Source organism: Amblyomma americanum, chromosome 10 (genome assembly GCF_052857255.1).
Source record: "Amblyomma americanum isolate KBUSLIRL-KWMA chromosome 10, ASM5285725v1, whole genome shotgun sequence".
Lineage (NCBI taxonomy): Eukaryota > Metazoa > Arthropoda > Arachnida > Ixodida > Ixodidae > Amblyomma > Amblyomma americanum.
Window position 1 is genome coordinate 112,638,575 of NC_135506.1, and position 21,556 is coordinate 112,660,130.

Consider the following 21,556-nt stretch of genomic DNA (forward strand, 5'->3'; position numbering starts at 1 on the left):
ACTCAGCAAAAGTGCATCTCTCCGCATTCCAGGCCGGAGATTACTTAATCTACGCAACATGCCCAAAGCACGAGCCCCTTTCTCTGCGACATGGACAATGTGAGAGCGCCATGTGAGGATGTCATCATAAATGACACCAAGATATTTTAATGACTTCACTTGAGGAATATTTGGTCGCTTGTAACTGAGAGACAGATGAACAGAATCTTTCATTTGAAAAACAAGATCAGCGCACTTGTTTATATTTAAGGTGAGACCTGTCACACAACCAATTTGCAAGCAAATTCAGGTACGATTGCAGGCACCCATAGAGAGATTGAATGTCAGCTGCAGCAGTGAAAAATGAAATTTCGTCCGCATAGACGTACGTGCGAATATTTTGATGGCTCGGAATAGAGCTCATTAGAATATTAAAGAACATAGGCGACAAGACTGCTCCTTGTGTAACACCTCTGGATTGTTTATATCATCCAGAATTCGCACCATTTAGTATAAAAAAACTGTCTCTTTTCAAGGAACGCACATATCCACGCAAGTAAGTAATTCGGAAACTGCAGGGTATATAACCTTTGCACTAATATGTAGTATTCTACGCTGTCATAAGCTTTGGCTACATCGAATGTCACCAACGCTGCATGCATTTTTTGGTGGCGCGCAAGTTGAATGCGACTCTCAAGATCGGTGCGAGCATTCCATATGAAACATTTTTGACGGAAACCACTTTGACAGGCACTAAAGATATTTTTGCGCTCCACAAAGTCCGAAACACGTAGGAGTATGACCCTTTCAATTAACTTAACCACGTTTGATGCCAATGAAATGGGTCTAATATTATCCCGAGTATAACCACCACCATTGTTTTCAGATAAAGGGATCACTTTGGCGATTTTCCACTCAGGAGGAATCTATGCATGTTTGATTGAAAAATTAACCAGCTGCAATAAGGAGCTAAGGGACTCCTCAAAGAGGATCCTTAACATTTTTGATGTTACCCTATCAGGGCCAGGAGCAGCAGTTGGTAGCCTCAACACTATCGGGCAAAGCTCAGGAAGGGTAATAGAAGGGACATACTGAAACTGGTCCACTCACGCCACAAACGCGTAGCGCAAAGGAAGTACACAGGCGAAACGCTGCTCTAATCCCTTGGCAATAGTCTCAACTATTTCTACTGCTTCTTGCGGGGCCAAAACACACGAAGGTGAATTTTCTTAAACCGGAATCTTTTTCCGCGATCTTAAAAATCCGAAACGTGCAGATTTCCTGATTTTGATAGGAAATGAAAATGCTCGTATTCATAATTTTCTTTCGCTTGTGAAATTCTGCGTTTAAAAGTAGCCGGAATGAACTTTTAATCATGCCAATTTTTTGGGCACTGATTATGTAGGAGCTTCTTCCATGCAGCCTTTCTGCGTCTGTAATCCCGCGAGCAATCTGCATTCCACCATCTAGCTGGAGTGTTCCCTCTTGATGTACGTGCCAAAAATCCGGACTTCTTTCGGAATTCCTCTATAGCCAAGCAGATGCCTTTTGCTGTATGGTCTTCAGCAGATTTAACCGTTGAAGCAAGAGTGGAGCTTAAAGAGGACTGAAACTGGTCATAGTTTATATATGACCTCAACTGAGAGCACGCCGGAGTTAAGCGGCAATTAACATCGTAACCGATAGGTCTGTGCTCGCTAGATGTTCCACAATCCACAGTCTACCAATTGAGTACAGGAACACTAGGGCTGGTGAAAGTTAAATCTAACACAGATCGAACTTGTGCGCGGAGAAATGTGGCCGATCCTGAATTTATACACGAAAGGTTGTTATCAGTAACCGAATCACAAAGGCGCTAACCACAGAAATCTGTCTTAACGCTCCATGACACATGATGAGAATTAGTCACCGGCCAAGGTAACTGACTTCTGACAATTAAGAAGCAGGAGATCTAGCAGCCTGGAATTCTGCACACCACACGGAGAATAAACGTTTACTAATAAAAACGGATAGCACCCTGGAATTTCAATGTCTAGAGCCAATAACTCAGTCTATAGTAGAGGACTGAAATGTAATCTTAGCCCTGTGACAAAATCTAGAAGAAACTAGTACGAGTAAGCCTCCTCCTCTTGACTGACGATCTTTTAGAAATGAAGAATAATTTTGCAAATTGACGTGTTTTCCAGATGTAAGCCAAGTTTCTTGTAAAATAATTGTCTGGATTATGTTGAGTTATAAGGTACAGTTGTCTGTTGAAGCTGAAAACAGTGACCGACAGTTACACTGGAGAACTCTTAACACCCCTATGGTTGAGAAATCCGGGCAGCAGCACCTGCCTGCCCTAAAAAAAGTTTTTGGCTCAGAGCCAATCTGTTGCTTCTGTGATTTCGGCTAAGGATGCGGAGAAGGGTTAGACATGGGGATCCACTACGTTTGAGGATTCGCGTAACCGAATCCACCATGTCTGCATCATGAATATTTTGAGCATTATCTCAATTAGTGGACCGAGGAAGTGGAGAAACAGCAGAAAATTGTTCTTGGGGCTGAGACTGTTCAGGCAAGAAATGTGGGGTCATTAACAAAGGAATGGCTGACATGGCAGAAGTCATTCCAGTTTGCATGGCCTAGGTAATCTGCGTTTCTAGGGCATTAGATATGCACTATGTGACAGTGGACACTATCCTTTTAACCATCTTAGCCATAGAGGCTTCCACAGCAGTCACTAATGCCTGAGAGATAGACGAATCTAGTGTCACTCCTGAACAGGCTGATACACCTGCATAGCCGTGAGCTCTCTAATTTCCAATATTGCCTCGCGCCGCGAACAGCGTTTGCGGTCGGTTACGTCTAGAATTTGCAATTCATGATCCCGAGAAGGACAATCTATGGAATTTGCAGCGTGAGATACACGGCAAAGGCAATGCTTCTCGTTTTGATCAGAGCATAAATTTGACGGATGGTCATTGCCGCATTTTCAACAGCGCAAGGTGGACTTGCAGACACTAGCACTATAGCCATATCGTCAGCAATTGCTGCACTGCAGTGCCTTAGACAGAAGGGGATCTACGCGGAAGATTAGGGGTCATGGGTTTATTTCTGAGTGGCTGGCAGTACCCGCAAATGTGGCAATTACCGTTTCCGTCGGCACCCGCTCATTGTTCACCTCCCGGCTACAGCGTTGCACAGCAACAACACACGCTCCAGAGGGAAGGTCGTGGGTCGGAACTGGAGACACGCAAGAGTCCACAACGCGAACCAAACCTTTTGGACAGGCCAGATGAGACGGAATGAAGCTTTTTGCCTAGTGAGACCCAAAAGAAGAGCAGTTTAGAAGATCCTTTACACACGACAGGTCTGGTGAACGGCACAAAATCCGGCCACGTCCAAACTGCCTTACCTCAGATTGCCTCATAAAGGGAAGTGGCCGCCTGAAGAGCAGCTGGAACAGGCCCTGGATTGTTAATTTTGATAGAACCACCATCCTTTGGCACCAGCGCCACAGGAATGCTTCGGACGCCTGAGCGTTGAAAAGCTTCCAGAGGCACCTCATGAGGTGGTAGGGAAGCCGACCAGGGGGACCTCCCCTGGCCGAGAGACTGCGTAGACATTACCTGAGACTTTGAAACTCACTGCGTGTGTGATCCACACAAGAAAAAAAGGTGGAAATGCACAGGAGGAAAAGGAAACAGGACCGGCCACCCAATACTTAGCCAATCCCTCGTCTTCCTCGGCTTCCCTCCTTCGTTCTCCTTCGTTCGATGCTCCGTTTGTCTATTACTGCCAGGAAAAAAGAAAGGAAAGTGCACAGGCCTGCTCACTGGCTCAAGCCGAGCCACAATCGCTCCGTTTCGCTGGGCGTTCCTCCTTCATCTTCATCCTGCTTGACACGGGGCATGCGCAGAGCTGTGGGAGCTCGGTTTCGCCGGCGCGCCACGCCGCTGGCAGTAGCAGCTGCTCCGCACCACTTGGCTTATCACGCGACCAACCACGTTTCGAACCACGTGATGAGTCATGGCGTCGCGCTGCCGGCAGCTGCTGCTCACCACGTGACCAACCATCTGACAGCGTTGCAACGCAGCCACGGGGTGGCGGCGCCGCTACCGCCACGGTTCCACCACGCTGAAGGCTCGAAACACCATTGTAATGCAGCTATCACTACAAAATGTAGACGATTAAAATGGTCGGTATGCAAAATTTGAGTGTAGCTCTTCTCATGCCACCTGCCACCACTGGCAGGTGGTGTGTTGCGGTGCTACAAACTCTCCCCGGCTGCCCATTCCTCGGCGCTCGCCGTGGGAGGCAGCAGCAGAGCGAAACCTAACCTGCAAGGTGGCGCGTTACGTCGACTACGCCAACGACGACGACTATGACGCGGAATCCTCGAACGAGCACCTCAGAGCTGCGCTCTAAAACAGCGTCACTATACACAATTCGTTTCATCTTCGAGTTAAGAGTTCGCGATGCGAAATGTACTTGGAAAGTCAAAGATAAGCAAAATCAGGGCTTGTGCCCTGTTAGTATAGCGATGTAGAACAACAACCCTAAAAGCACCGCCTTGAATGGAGGCTTGTCGCTGTGATTTAGCTAGCTGAACAACTCGACGGCCCGCGTAATAATGGCAGCAGGAAAATATGACGCTCCACTGGCGATTCAAACCGTCTAGAATATGAACTGTTGTGAATTGTGAAAATAAAAATTGCGGGTATCAACGAAGATACGATACATGCCAAGTTTGCAGAATGTGTTATTGGCTTTGTTTTTAACATTCGCTAATAGAAAGACTAAGATTTGCTCGGTCTCATATAGGAATGACAAATCCATTACAACAGGAGATCGACTGCATCAAATTTTTCTGTTACTGAACTTCTATCCCTGGCCTTTTATCTGTTTCTGATATCGTTGGGTCGGCCGGAAGAAGCTGTTTAGTTCTGAAAGATTATTAATATACCCAATACGCTACATTGTTTTTGGACAGAAAGTATTGACTGATTGATTGGTTATTGTTATTATTACTTGCTTCGTGGAACAAGTTCGGTGCCCAATAAACAGTCTGCTTTTGGTAAAATCTGCAAATTTATTGCTTCTCATTTTCAAACAGATTCCTCAAGGAGCCCTTTCATCGTTGAATTTTTTTTTCAGCTGGGGCTATTTTTTCCCAAGGGGCACTTACAACGACGCATTTTTTGCAGACATTTTTCTGTAGAGATCTTGCTCCCAGGGATATTTTTTCTTGGGTTTATTTCCTGTACGTGATGTTGGCAGTTCTGGCTGGCGCGATGAAAAGATTTGCCCACTTCGGACACTGTCGTGTCACCTTTATATCCAGAATTCGTATTAAGTTTGTATTTTTAGCAGAAGACGCAACAGAGTGAATCCCGATGTTGCGTTGATTATTCTTATATATTAATATAGAACAACTCATTTCCAAACCACTTGTTATGTTCATTTCTTCAAATATAAAGATTAAAGGAAGGCTGCACGGCCCAAAAAATTGAAGAACTCGTTGTCATTGCCATCAGTAGACATCATCTCGAGAGCTCTGAGCCAGTGTGCTCAGCGTTCAGGGCTCGTAGGTGGCGGTGGCGTAGGCCCCGATCTGCGGAGACTGCGCATTGCCGGGGCACTTCCCCTGGAAGTCATCCAGGTCGATGTCGTACACCACGATCGGCGTTTCGCCCAAGGCCAGGTCGTAGGCCCGGTTCAGGCGCGTCCGGATCTCTTTGGGGCCCGCGAACGTCGCCACCTGCGCAACGCACAATAATGACTTCTTTCGAAGGGAAATCAAGTTGTTTTTTATATATATAGAAGGAAGAAGGAGGAAGCAGGAGAAAAAATTCGAGGTACGCTTATGCTTCGCCCTCAAAAGATCTAACGCGAAAGCGTTCTCAGATCCCGTTCGGATCGCCTTCTCAACATTCACAGAACGACATAATTCCTAATTAGCATACTCATACTTACTAATGTACGCATGAGTACTTGTCTCTAAGACAGTCCACGAAGTGAAAGGTCGAAACAGATTCACTGTGTTCACGTTTGTGCAGGCTGAACCAACGAGACTTCATGGCCCCCGGGTAGCGTGCCCGTTTCGCAATCCGTAGGTCGCGGCTTTGATTGCACCAGAAACAAAATTAATTAACCCATTTTTTTTCAGCTCAATTACTTTCATTTCGTCACAGCGACCTCCCTGAGGAATTTGGCGTCTATTCTAAGAATATTGGCGCATCATAGCCTCAGTTGCTTTTGCGCCATTAAAATCAATATAACTAACTAACTATTCTAAGATTATTTGACCTGTTTCCGAAGTTTATCAAATATTTCGCTCTCGGCCAACGGCGCTGAAACCGACGCCAGCTTTTCTGCGACACGCGACCATTAACGCTACTGCGTTAAAATGCCTGTAACGCCTGACAAGGCGTCAGCTCTCTTGCACAGTTTGCAATGCAGGGCAGCCAAGAAACCGAACATGATACACAGAAAAGTCTCGCACATTGCATGAAAAGTAGCAAAAGAGCAGAAAAGCAGGTCATAAACCAAGATTTTGTTTGTGCACACGAAATAAGAGGTGATAAAATTGACAGATGATAACGAAAGCCGGTGATGGAAAATCTGAGCGCATATCTTCTCGGTTGGCAGGTGGCGTGTTACGCTGCCTGCCGCCCGTCAGCCCGTGGCAGCCACCTTCGAAGTGACGTTTCGCTCTGCCACTTGGACAACCGGTTACTCTGACACCAACGACTGCTACGCGGAAGCAAGGAACAGGCCCTTTAGAGCTGCACTCAGAAAAACTAGCTAGTGTGTCGAAGCAGTATTCCTCTGATACAAAAAAGAAGCAGAGTATACGTTAGATATAAAGTCACATCAGAATGTAAAAGGCTAAAGATTTTACATGTCATTTCGCATCATGTAGTGTTTAATACTTTCATCAAGCTCTTTGACGGAAACATTGAATTCATGATCGTAAGAAAATGTATTCAGGATGACAGGCGCTGGATAGCTAATTTTCTGCTTCCCGTAGCCAGCCCAAGAGCTAGGGGCCGTTTTTTGTGTGTGTTCGAAGGCGGCATGGTAAAAAGAATTGTCAGGAATTGCAGTGTATAGTCGGCTTTTGTAGATATGTTGGAATAAAACGTAGAAATAAACTTGGTGTTATTTAAGCACGCTGTGTTTGAAGAAGAGGGGCGCTGTAGTCAAGTATAGCGGTTGCTTTTAGTCGTGGTGCCCCCGAGAAGAACACGATGAGAAATATTAGAATATAAGAGTGCATAGTACATAGATAACTTGATACATTATGATGTGACAAGAAAGTATCCTTAAAGACAACCAACTGTTTTACATATACGAGATACGTGATTCATTATCGTCATAATTATCATCCTGACTGCGCCCACAGCGGGTCAAAGGCCTCTCCCATGTCTCTTCAATTAGCTCTGTCTTTTGCCAGTTGCGCCCACCGTACGCCCGCTGACTTCTTATTTTCACCCACCCACCTAACTTTCTGCCGCCTCCTGCTACAAGATTACGAATGAGGATATCACAAGGAAGAGTTTCGGAAAACTACACACCCAGAAATTTTTGACTACCATATTTGTGATCGTCCAATATCGTCAGTTTTTTTCCACGTTTAGGTCAAGACTCTTGGCTTACAACCATGTATATAATCTAGTTGGGAAGATGTATGTCATAATTTCGAGGGAAGAGATTGAAGGGGCAGTAAAAAGAGGTTAATGTCGCCGGCGCACATTAAAAGGTCGAGGGAACATGTTTCGAATATATTCCACTCAGAGAGGTACTACCTCGAGGCACACACTACATTGATGGTGCCAGGCACTGGCTACAAGAATACAACTTTAGTATCATTTCTGTATGTTCTAGAGAAAAACGCTCCGCGACACCACTGTGGTCACTTGCTAGTTTTGCGATTGAATACTCTGAATGAAGAGCTCAGATTTCGCTGTCAGGTTTTGTATTCAGAAGTCGCTGCTTCTGACGATGCGTAAGCGCGGCATGACGGTGAACGTTTCCATATAAAAAAACTTTTTTGCATTCTTTAGAACTTGTACAAACTTTATATCGACTCTCGCAGATTGTGTTACCTTTTCCATTCTTACAACATTCGTCATCACAAAATTTGTACAAAGTTACTTTTTGTCTTTACTGCTGTCAGTGATAAATAATTAGGAAATAGGTTTTACATTGTATGCGCCGTTGTCAATAAAAAGCTGATAGTATGTTACTTCCTTTTGCACGCCGCTGTCAATAAAAATTTACCAGCAAATCTTGAAGCAATATGACACATCGAGATAAATAAATGACCAAACTGTGTGTTATTTAGGATGATCGAAATTATCTTGTTGCATAACCGTGATGACCTCTTACCTGAGTGCATGGCGAAATTTGTTTTAGCTAACAATTTTTGTAGAAGAAAACGCACTTATGTTTATTACTTTTATTCACCTACGGATATATCGGTGCCATACCATAGTCCTTGCGACACGTTGGAGAGATTTGCACCTTTGCCAGGCTCTTTGCGAGATCTAAATAGTGGGCCCCAGATTGATTTTATTTTGTATGTGTTGAATGTTTTTCTACGTCTTCGCTGCCCAGCCAGCGAGAAATTCCAGGAACACCATTGAGAGTATGCGCCGGGGACACGCGCAGGGACGTTCGGCACAAAATTGAAAATTGGGTGTTGGGGAAAGAAAATTGCGCAGTATGTGCCTCACATGTCGGCAGACACCTCAACCGCGCCGTAAGGGAAGGATAAAGGCCGGAATGAAGGAAGAAATGAAGAAAGAGGTGCCGTATTTGAAGGCTCCAGAATAATTTCGACAACCTGGGGTGTTTTAACGTGCATTGCCATCGCGCAGCACGCAGGCGTCTTTGCGTTTCGCCTCTATCGAAACGCGGTTGCCGCGGTCGGGTTCGAACCCGATACTCCGGATTACTAGCCGTGTGCCCTAACCACTGAGCCACCACCGCGGGGTAACGTTCGGGACTCCATATTGGTTTTAGGTGTCTCGAATGTTACCCCGGCATGGTGGGGACACCACCTTGGTTTTAGGGTGCATCCATTAAAGCCCATTATAATCGTTTAAAGAGTTCAGTCTTTAGGTGCCTGCTCGTTGCCCATCCTCAACAGCATGTACAGCTCTGTTTAAGTTGCCAGACGCCACACCCAACTAGAAGTTAGCCATTCTGTTGTTGAGTGTGCATGCTTCTGTCTGAGATAGCCGACGACGCATCAGAGCGCGAGGGAACATGCTTTGATGCTACTTCAGTTACGCATTTTTTGTCTTCCGCTATGCCTCGGTCCCGTGAGCCTCACTGGGAGTACGACGGGCACGCCTAGACGCACGGTCACATGCTACTGTTGCGTTAGAGGAGGGTCAGCCCATTAAACGGTGAACAGAGGGATTAAAGGAAGAAGCTGACGCAAAGCTGGCGGTTGTCGCCAGGAGATTGGACAGAGAGCTGAGGCAGCTCCCCTAAGATCACACTCTGCCATTTTACTATCTTCAATGTATCAATCACGCTACTATAGCGTACCACCGTCAGCACGCTTAACACGAACGCTCGATTGCGCGTCCTACACTGATTTTACAACCGCTCAGCGCTGGGCGCTCAGTCCGAGACCATGCTGAATGGTGTTTTGCTGCGGTTCGAAAGAGATCGTGCCCTGATTCCACCCTAATATTGTCTCAGACCCAGCGACCAATGCCCACCTGCGCTAATGCCACTGGAAGACAAGAGCTCTAGCGTTCGTGTTAAGCGTGCTGACGGTGGTGCATAAGTTTTCTTGTCTTGCAGCGAAATTCTTCGTCCTAATGCTTCGCACCAATAACAATCAGAATATCGGGCCGTAACGAGAACGAGACGGCCCGAGGAGCAGCACCGAGGAGGAATAAATAACTGCTACTCAAGGCTGAGCTCGCGCTAGCTGTAAAAGTGAAGTCGGCCCGTTTCACGACGTTCAGCTTCGGCGCAGGCGAACCTGGACGCAGGATTAGAGGATTTGCACAAGAGCTGAGCAGGAGTAGATGGACGATAACACCTGTGCAACTAAGCAAACGATTGAACGGACGGAAGGGAAGAAGAAATGAGTGAAGTGGTAGCCTGAACATGAGGGTCAGAATGTAACTGGAGGTACAATGAATTTCGAGCATTCAAAATGCTGTGGTGTAATAGTTTTCACGGGGTGACTTATAAGTGCAGGATTGCGCAACAGACGGTGGAAGCCGAGCGAAGTGCCCTGGCCAAGCTCCTAAACGATTCTTTACAGGGGGGGGGGGGGGGGGAGGCCTTTAGGGCAGTGCTCTGAAGCACACGCATCACAGAAAGTGTCGTTGAGAAAGCGCGAAAAGTGATAAGTGGAAAGAAAGTGCGGCTTGCGTACGACGAGCTCTATGTGGACGGCAAGGTTTATTACTTGGATGATGACGCTGAAAAGCGAAAGGCTTACAGGGATGCTTGTGACCGCGGGAGTGAAAGCAGCTCACAGGACAACGAGAAATCTTCCTGATGAGCTCATAATTTTCAACCTAAATGCAAGGCATATTTTCAACAAGATGTCACATTTCGAAGCTGTCCTCTTAGAGCACGAACCGGATATCGGGATTGTCATGAAACTTGGTGAAATGATTCTATTGAGAGTGCTGAATTTCTTACTCCGAATTATGCAGCATACCGCAAAGACCGTGGATCTCGAGGAGGAGGAGTTCCCATTATATATAAAACTTCAATTGTTTGTACAGAAATTGCTTCCCCACCTGATTGGGAGTTTGTCGTGTGTTCCATGGAAATTAGGGTTTGTTAATTGTAGTTGGCGCAGTATATCGTCCTCCAGGAACCACTGAGGAATACGTGATTTTACTTGGTGATTTCTTAACTGACAAGTTTGGTCACAGTACATGCAAGTTGATAATGGCTGGGGACTTTAACCTACCATTTATTGACTGGACAAGCCTTAAAGAAGGTCAGAATGAACAGGCAACTTTACAGCTACATTATTAGTATGAAGTCTTAGAAGGAATCTATGATCAAAAGACGGTGATTACGCACATATTCACTAAATACCACACCGTTGAAAACAATAAAACCTTGACCGTCCCGGACTTCTCTAAAGCTGATGATGTCGCAATATTAGATAACCTAGAAGTGGGATATGATGATTTCACTCGTTGTATCTCTCTAGAATTTACGTCTGTAAACGTTGCGTGGGTGAGGTTTAAAGCAGTGGTGTTTGACTCGATAAAGTGATTTGTTCCCATGCGCACTAAAAAAGTTCACAATAGAAACCCATGAATTACACGAACAATTATTCATAAAAAACGCCTTTTGAAACGTCTCAGGGCTACACAATCCACCTCTAAAACAGCGCGCGAGTCTATTAAAGTACCCTTTCAGGAGTTGAAAATGGAAATTATCCAAGCAAAGCACCTTTATATGAGTCAAACAGTAACTAGTTTTATTAAACGGCTCCTGGAAAATTTTGGAGATATGTTTCAAAGCCAAAACTGGCATAGAATTTTTGAAAAGCAAAGATAGAACTATCACTGATAGGTCTGAAATGGCATGCCTCGTAAATGAATAGTTTGAATCAGTTTTTACTTTGGATGACGGTGCTACGTCCCAAACGGAATCTCTTGATATACAACTTTTACCAGAGCTTAAAGTAAGTCAGACCGGCATTTTCAATCTACTTCTTAAACTGGACGAAAAAAATCCCTAGGTCCTGATGAAATTCCTAATGCTTTTTTAAAGCGATATGCAGTGTGGTGCTCCTTTTACCTCGTAGATGTTTTCACAAAATTCATTCAATCTGGTCAAGTACCTTATGACTGGAAACGAGCTAAGGCTATACCAATTCATAAACAAGGTCCCAAAGATGATGTCACGAATTACCGACCAATATCCCTGACCAGTACATGTTGCAAAATGCTGGAGCATATTTTTACCAACCACTTGATAAAATTTGTGGAGGAAAACGGCGTTCTTCGGACCAATCAGCACGGTTTTCGACGAGGGTACTCAACGTCCAAAATTCTGACTGAGCTAATACATGAGATTGGTAAATGTATTGAAGGAAGGGGACAACTCGATATAACTTGTATCGATTTCCGGAAAGCTTTCGATAGAATATTGCATAGAAAGCTGCTTATGAAACTGTCCTGTACCCTCGGCAACAATCAGCTAGTGAACTGGATAGATTCATACCTATTACAAACGGAGCAATTTGTTTCATTAAGCTCTACTCATAGTTGTAAAAAATCAGTTCGATCAGGTGTGCCGCAAGGATCGGTAATAGGGCCTTTAATGTTTTCAATATATATATCAGCGATATCAGCACAGGCTTTTCCCCAGAAGTTGTGATGAAACATTAAGCAGATGATACCATTGTGTGTTCAAAAATATATTCCTCTTCTGACCAGCAAAAACTTAGCAATCATTTGGAGAAAATTAGTTTCTGTTGTGATACGTGGCATATGGAACTAAATGCATCGAAATCATCTTTTGTGTGCTTTACACGCAAAAAAGACCCCTTAACCGTCCCTTACAGTATCAATGGTGAAGACTTAACTCAAGTAACCGATGTCAAATACTTAGGAATTCATCTTAAAGAAGACCTAAACTGGACAACGCACATTGACAACGTTTGCAATAAGGCCACGCGGAAGCTCTGGTTATTGCGAAGAAAACTTCATGATGACACTGTAGAGGTAAAGCTACTAGCTTACAAGATGGCTGTGCTTCCAGTGCTGACTTAACGCTAGTCATGTTTGGGAGCCGTAAACTAAACAAAACATATCAAAATATGAACGGATACAAAACAAAGCTCTAAGTTTTATTTTAAACTCGTACTTTAGAACCCAATCAGTGTCTGAACTTAGCAACAGGGCCTGGATGACAAATGTGAAGCGTAAGCTGCAGTTTAACAGGCTGATATTCTTTTTTCGTGTGCTCACAGGTAGCTATAAGTTCAATCTAGACCAATACATCAAACCAGTGAGTACTTCTGGCAGCAGAACAAAACATTCCACACATATCACACCTCTGGATTTTGGAACAGATTCTTTCTAATACTCTTTTCTGGTTCGCACTATTGACGACTGGAACAAATTACCAAAAGAAGTAGTTCAATGTTCGGCTTTAAAGGCTTTTGAAAACGCCCTCACGAAGTATTTGCGACTGGTTTGACTGGTATGTTTTTCACCCATATCACATGTCATTTTGTCTTAATCCCTCCTATAATGTTTTTTTTTCTATTCGTATTTCACCTAAGGTGGTGTTCTGCTAATGTATTGCATCTAGTTTTTGATTATTGCACCAACTCCTGTCTTGGCAGCTGCTGACAGTATGAATAAAAAATGAATACATAAATAAATAATTAATGGACACCATTATTTCTTCACCACAGAAGCGTGTAAACTTGGCCACAAGTTTTCGGACAAATTTTCGCATCGAGATAATGCCGAAATGACTTGTTTGGCACCGGAAATAACAAACCTACCAACCATTTCGCTTATTTTTCGAAATAATGAAAATTGCAAGGCTCACTTAAGTTGCGCTTTAAGGGTATGACGCGACAGCTTTGATGGGATAATGCCCATATTGTTAAGAAGAATCCTTCCCCATCTTCTTCATCGCGGCGGCCAGTAGCTCATTCTCCCCACTGTTTAGCCATCCTCTCCAGCCCATCGCTATTTCGCGCGTCTCTTTGTCAACGATCGGGACGATCCCTCGGCAGCCCTGGGCAGTGTGACGAAGGCGAAAAAGCTGGCAGTAGCGCGGGACGGAGCTCTTGCGCTTGGCCATTAAATTATATATCTACCATCGTTCATTGCGCCTCATTCTTCTGCTGGCCGTCACGTAACAATTTGTGCTGATTTTTACATTTTCTACTTAACACTCATGAATCCAAGGGAGTCCTCATATTACTCCTGGAGCAGTGGTACAGCGGTTAAGCTTTGCACGCTGCCCTGGGAAGGCAGGTGCTACCATCGGTGGGGTTTATGCAACCTAGGTTCCTCTTCCCGAGCACCTCTAGCGACCAGTCGTTAATTTAACTGTCACCTGTCACGGTGGTCAGTTTGCTCGCAATCCGGTGGGCAGGTTGTGATGACGCCACAAAGTTACATGAAGCAGGTGGCCCACCTGCCTGCTAGGTTTCTTCTCTTGGAATTTTTCGCGGATTTTTTGCTGACGAAAACGACACCGACGGCGCCGCCAGATTTTCTGCGACACGAGCCTTGTAACGTTACCGCATTTTTTTAGACTGAGCGGCCAACATTTCAGGAAATTGCTTGTGTCATTCTTTCTTCAGTTGAAGAAAACATTTAGAGACTCAAATTTTGTTGCTTAAGTGTAGCTGGCAAAACCAGAGACTAGAGGTTGCACAAATTATGTTAATTGGCCGTTACCCTTTTATAGTAATCCCGTTTCGTTCAAGAACAGAATGCAGAATCACAAAAGTGCGAAATTAAATTTAAAGCGATTACATTGTGCAATCAATAGAGTAATGTAAATCAAACTTGTGGTAAAAATGAAACGACTGAAATAATATTAGCGTCAATTTGGAGGGGCAGTTTTCTATTAGTAACAGCAGTAGTAATAGTACGGGAGTTTATTCAGGTGCAACACTTGGACGCGTGCGGTGTCGATGACCTCGTGCACGAGCAGGCGCTCTTCGTCTGCACCTTTACCTCGAAGATATTCAGTCAGGTACCGACAGTGTAGGAGGGGGTGGGAAGAAACCCGATTTCTGAGCAGTTGGGCAGGAGAACAATTAGGAGGAGAGATTAGCATAAGGAGCAGGGCAGTTCGTACATGAAGGATCGCGACCGAATCCGTACAGAGAAAGCAGGTGTGACAACTGTGTTGAGTTGGAGCTTTCGAAGGATGTGGGCCTCCCGCCCAGAAATGCTAGGATGAAGGCTGAGGTAGAGTTTTCGATCAAGGCGGAGGGCGTTGCAATACTCTTTGATGGTGGCTCGAAATATCGGACAGTCACACCTTCCCTCGGAGGGCCTCGGCCAGGGGACCAACGGTGCCCGGATAAAATCTTGAAGGGCAAGCTGGTTAGCCAGCTAGTAGCATAGCTTTGGCGTAAAAGAAGTTATGAAGGTCCGGAATGAAGAGCAATGGAAATATTAAAAAGGTAGGTGAAAGAACACCTTTACGGCTACCCTGCGTGAGAAGATGACGCGTACAAGCCACGTCAGATTCCCGGAAACATGGCTAGTGGTAAGAAAGGAAAACACGAACGTTGTTATAGATACGGGAGCCAGAGTAGTGGGAGTTAGGGAGACAGGAAAGTATGTGGTCATGAGAGACACTGTCGAATGCCTCGCGGATACGGACTGTGACCACGGTATGTAGTGGAGAGCTGCCACAGGTGATGAAAGTGTGCTGAAGGATAAGAAAAGGATCCTGGGCAGACTCGTATTCATGAAAGCCGATGAGGGTTTCAAGAAGATATATCTAAGTGCTTGGAAAAGGGTTCCCTACCCTCATCCTGAGCTTCCTCACTCAACTCCCTCATTCGTAAAGCCAACAAGCCACCCGCCCATATCGGTCTACGCCTTATATCTATGACTTCCTGTGTCGGCAAGACAATGTAGATTCTGGCGCTCACTATGCTTAGTCGGCATTTGCACGCTTCGAACTCGCCACTATAAGCTTAGTACAGGAAACAGGTTGAAATTTTTTATAGAATGCATGTACAAGCTTTGACAGATACAAAAACGTCTATATCAACAGTGAGTACTAAGCCCATGATGCGATAACTTTGAAGTTTCTTTTCAGTTCCTAATGAGGTTGTCAAAGTTGCCAGAGAGTGGCAAAACGCTTTATGTCCGCAGTTATTATATGCTGCTATGCACTATGCTTCTTTGTGACGTGTATAGTAACTCCTAGAACCGTTCGCCCACGGGATAACCGACAAATGAAATGAATGCTTCGTTTTTCTCTAGCGGCAAAGTGTTTGAGTAAAATATCATAATTAAAAGAAGTGAACAGTTTGCACATGAATCGCCCTTCAAAGAGGCTTCATGTGTGCATCATAAGAAGAATCGGCAAAAGCGCGCACGGCTTTCTCCTGCCGCAGAAAAAAAATGTCTTAATGTTCGACATTTTAGTGTTGCCACAGGATAAACGCCAGTACAATAACCTTGAAATGAACAGTTAGTTGCCCAACAGTTTCTTCAAGCTCAACTGACAAAAAAAATTGAGCTTCATAGTTACACCCACAAAACGAGCAAACTTAGCCTTTGTCAAAAAAAGGTCCGACATAAATTCTCCTCCAATAGAACACCGCGAAGTCAAGCCCACGAAAGAGTTATTAATTGTTGGACTAACGCGCAAGCCCACAAAATGTTTTAGCCTGTATGGCTGTAAAAAGAGGGTACGGTGTCATCTCGTGACGCAATATTTGAAGCAGGGTATGCTGCTCAACTCCCGGGGTAGATGTCGATCACTAAATACACGGACCGCTAGGCAACCTACGCATATTCCCATCGTAAAGCATAGTAACCTGATGCAGTTAGAAATGGGAGGAGGCTCTTAAACAAGCACCGAAAATTCTGAGGTAATCGAAACGTTGGTTAAAATCCTCGTAACTGCTAGAAAATCGCGTGACCTACAGAAAGAATTAGTTTCTGCTGCCAACCAAAATCATTCCGTGCTTTGGAAAATAAACTCTGGCCCGAGGCTTGGGCCGAATACCTTTCTCTAAAATAGAGTGCGCAAGACAACAGCTTACTCCGATTCTTCTCCCCTACAGGCAGGTTCGTGTTTCAGATGACCATCGATGTTCTCTTCTCTAGTGATGTAATCTTATTCGGCGTTTATTCACCGAAGTAAACCGAGTAGCATCACGCGAAAAAAAAGTTAGTGCTATTATTTGTTTCGTCGGCGCGCAGAAAAGAACAATCAAACATCACGAGAGATATACCTTGTGCAGGATCGAATCGAAACGTAAAGTAACACCGGGACCGCAACCGCACTGAACCAAATAGGTATGAATCCGACTTCAAATCCAAGCTAAAGGAAAAAAAAGCTGGTTCGACAAGCCGCCGCCAGCTTTTGTGCCTTTTCTTTCAGCTCCACAATGACGTTTATATATTTAAAAGCGAGGAAATATTTTTGAAGAGCAGCTCTCGATGTTTTCTTTTCTTTTGTGGATAGGCTCGGCCGCCCCACCTTGACGTCGACTGACCCCTGGATGGTCGCGTAGCCGCCGCCAGCTTTTGTGCCTTTTCTTTCAGCTCCACAATGACATTTATAGCTTTAAAACCGAGGAAATATTTTTGAAGAGCAGCTCTCGATGTTTTCTTTTCTTTTGCGGATAGGCTCAGGCGCCCCACCTTGACGTCGACTGACTCCTGGATGGTCGCGTAGCCGCCGCCAGCTTTTGTGTCTTTTCTTTCAGCTCCACAATGACGTTTATATATTTAAAAGCGAGGAAATATTTTTGAAGAGCAGCTCTCGATGTTTTCTTTTCTTTTGTGGATAGGCTCAGGCGCCCCACCTTGACGTCGACTGACCCCTGGATGGTCGCGTAGCCGCCGCCACCTTTTGTGCCTTTTCTTTCAGCTCCACAATGACATTTATAGCTTTAAAACCGAGGAAATATTTTTGAAGAGCAGCTCTCGATGTTTTCTTTTCTTTTGCGGATAGGCTCAGGCGCCCCAACTTGACGTCGACTGACCCCTGGATGGTCGCGTAGCCGCCGCCAGCTTTTGTGTCTTTTCTTTCAGCTCCACAATGACATTTTTAGATTTAAAACCGAGGAAATAATTTTGAAGAGCAGCTCTCGATGTTTTCTTTTCTTTTGCGGATAGGCTCAGGCGCCCCACCTTGACGTCGACTGACCCCTGCATGGTCGCATAGCCGCCGCCAGCTTTTGTGCCTTTTCTTTCAGCTCCACAATGACATTTATAGATTTAAAACCGAGGAAATATTTTTGAAGAGCAGCTCTCGATGTTTTCTTTTCTTTTGCGGATAGGCTCAGGCGCCCCACCTTGACGTCGACTGACCCTTGGATGGTCGCGTAGCCGCCGCCAGCTTTTGTGCCTTTTCTTCCAGCTCCACAATGACATTTATAGATTAGAAACCGAGGAAATATTTTTGAAGAGCAGCTCTCGATGTTTTCTTTTCTTTTGCGGATAGGCTCAGGCGCCCCACCTTGACGTCGACTGACCCCTGGATGGTCGCTTAGCCGCCGCCAGCTTTTGTGTCTTTTCTTTCAGCTCCACAATGACATTTTTAGATTTAAAACCGAGGAAATATTTTTGAAGAGCAGCTCTCGATGTTTTCTTTTCTTTTGCGGATAGGCTCAGGCGCCCCACCTTGACGTCGACTGACCCCTGCATGGTCGCATAGCCGCCGCCAGCTTTTGTGCCTTTTCTTTCAGCTCCACAATGACATTTATAGATTTAAAACCGAGGAAATATTTTTGAAGAGCTGCTCTCGATGTTTTCTTTTCTTTTGCGGATAGGCTCAGGCGCCCCACCTTGACGTCGACTGACCCCTGGATAGTCGCGTAGCCGCCGCCAGCTTTTGTGCCTTTCTCTCAGCTCCACAATGACATTTATAGATTTGAAACCGAGGAAATATTTTTGAAGAGCAGCTCTCGATGTTTTCTTTTCTTTTGCGGATAGGCTCAGGCGCCCCACCTTGACGTAGACTGACCCCTGGATGGTCGCGTGGCCGCCGCCAGCTTTCGTGCCTTTTCTCTCAGCTCCACAATGACATTTATAGATTTAAACCCGAGGAAATATTTTTGAAGAGCAGCTCTCGATGTTTTCTTTTTTTTTGAGGATAGGCTCAGGCACCCCACCTTGACGTCGACTGACCCCTGGATGGTCGCGTAGCCGCCGCCAGCTTTTGTGCCTTTTCTCTCAGCTCCACAATGATATTTATAGATTTAAAACCGAGGAAATATTTTTGAAGAGCAGCTCTCGATGTTTTCTTTTCTTTTGCGGATAGGCTCAGGCGCCCCACCTTGACGTAGACTGACCCCTGGATGGTCGCGTAGCCGCCGCCAGCTTTTTTGCCTTTTCTCTCAGCTCCACAATGACATTTATAGATTGAAAACCGAGGAAATATTTTTGAAGAGCAAATCTCGATGTTTTCTTTTCTTTTGCAGATAGGCTCTGGCGCTCCACATTGACGTCGACTGACCCCTGGATGGTCGCGTAGCCGCCGCCAGCTTTTGTGCCTTTTCTCTCAGCTCCACAATGACATTTTTAGATTTAAAACCGAGGAAATATTTTTGAAGAGCAGCTCTCGATGTTTTCTTTTTTTTTGCGGAAAGGCTCAGGCGCCCCACCTTGACGTCGACTGACCCCTGGATGGTCGCGTAGCCGCCGCCAGCTTTTGTGCCTTTTCTCTCAGCTCCACAATGATATTTATGAATTTAAAACCAAGAAAATATTTTTGAAGAGCAGCTCTCGATGTTTTTTTTTTCGGATAGGCTCAGGCGCCCCACCTTGACGTCGACTGACCCCTGGATGGTCGCGTAGCCGCCGCCAGCTTTTGTGCCTTTCCTCTCAGCTCCACAATGATATTTATAGATTTAAAACCAAGGAAATACTTTTGAAGAGCAGCTCTCGATGTTTTTTTTTTATCGGATAGGCTCAGGCGCCCCACCTTGACGTCGACTGACCCCTGGATGGTCGCGTAGCCGCCGCCAGCTTTTGTGCCTTTTCTCTTAGCTCCACAATGACATTTATAGATTTAAAACCAGGAAATATTTTTGAAGAGCAGCTCTCGATGTTTTCTTTTCTTTTGCGGATAGGCTCAGGCGCCCCACCTTGACGTCGACTGACCCCTGCATGGTCGCATAGCCGCCGCCAGCTTTTGTGCCTTTTCTTTCAGCTCCACAATGACATTTATAGATTTAAAACCGAGGAAATATTTTTGAAGAGCTGCTCTCGATGTTTTCTTTTCTTCTGCGGATAGGCTCAGGCGCCCCACCTTGACGTCGACTGACCCCTGGATAGTCGCGTAGCCGCCGCCAGCTTTTGTGCCTTTCTCTCAGCTCCACAATGACATTTATAGATTTGAAACCGAGGAAATATTTTTGAAGAGCAGCTCTCGATGTTTTCTTTTCTTTTGCGGATAGGCTCAGGCGCCCCACCTTGACGTAAACTGACCCCTGGATGGTCGCGTGGCCGCCGCCAGCTTTCGTGCCTTTTCTCTCAGCTCCACAATGACATTTATAGATTTAAACCCGAGGAAATATTTTTGAAGAGCAGCTCTCGATGTTTTCTTTTCTTTTGCGGATAGGCTCAGGCACCCCACCTTGACGTCGACTGACCCCTGGATGGTCGCGTAGCCGCCGCCAGCTTTTGTGCCTTTTCTCTCAGCTCCACAATGACATTTATAGATTTAAAACCGAGGAAATATTTTTGAAGAGCAGCTCTCGATGTTTTCTTTTCTTTTGCGGATAGGCTCAGGCGCCCCACCTTGACGTAGACTGACCCCTGGATGGTCGCGTAGCCGCCGCCAGCTTTTTTGCCTTTTCTCTCAGCTCCACAATGACATTTATAGATTGAAAACCGAGGAAATATTTTTGAAGAGCAAATCTCGATGTTTTCTTTTCTTTTGCAGATAGGCTCTGGCGCTCCACCTTGACGTCGACTGACCCCTGGATGGTCGCGTAGCCGCCGCCAGCTTTTGTGCCTTTTCTCTCAGCTCCACAATGATATTTATAGATTTAAAACCGAGGAAATATTTTTAAAGAGCAGCTCTCGATGTTTTCTTTTTCTTGCGGATAGGCTCAGGCGCCCCACCTTGACGTCGACTGACCCCTGGATGGTCGCGTAGCCGCCGCCAGCTTTTGTGCCTTTTCTCTCAGCTCCACAATGATATTTATAGATTGAAAACCAAGAAAATATTTTTGAAGAGCAGCTCTCGATGTTTTTTTTTCGGATAGGCTCAGGCGCCCCACCTTGACGTCGACTGACCCCTGGATGGTCGCGTAGCCGCCGCCAGCTTTTGTGCCTTTCCTCTCAGCTCCACAATGACATTTATAGATTTAAAACCAAGGAAATACTTTTGAAGAGCAGCTCTCGATGTTTTTTTTTATCGGATAGGCTCAGGCGCCCCACCTTGACGTCGACTGACCCCTGGATGGTCGCGTAGCCGCCGCCAGCTTTTGTGCCTTTTCTCTTAGCTCCACAATGACATTTATAGATTTAAAACCGAGGAAATATTTTTGAAGAGCAGCTCTCGATGTTTTCTTTTTTTTGCGGATAGGCTCAGGCGCCCCTCCTTGACGTCGACTGACCCCTGGATGGTCGCGTAGCCGCCGCCAGCTTTTGTGCCTTTTCTCTCTGCTCCACAACAATGACATTTATAGATTTAAAACCAGGAAATATTTTTGAAGAGCAGCTCTCGATGTTTTTTTTTTTAGCGGATAGGCTCAGGCGCCCCACCTTGACGTCGACTGACCCCTGGATGGTCGCGTAGCCGCCGCCAGCTTTTGTGCCTTTTCTCTCAGCTCCACAATGATATTTATAGATTTAAAACCGAGAAAATATTTTTGAAGAGCAGCTCTCGATGTTTTCTTTTCTTT

At 45.3% G+C, this 21,556-nt stretch overlaps 1 protein-coding gene across 1 annotated transcript in view; it reads right to left on the bottom strand.

Moving 5' to 3' along the window:
- Positions 1–5,308: 5,308 nt before the first annotated feature.
- The window catches only part of LOC144108638 (putative chitinase 2), a 129,784-nt gene continuing 113,536 nt past the window's right edge, over positions 5,309–21,556 (bottom strand). Inside the window, exon 6 of the mRNA XM_077641824.1 lies at positions 5,309–5,722. Coding sequence (XP_077497950.1) covers positions 5,540–5,722 — 183 coding nt within the window. The 3' untranslated portion in view covers positions 5,309–5,539. The remainder of the gene's footprint in view (positions 5,723–21,556) is intronic.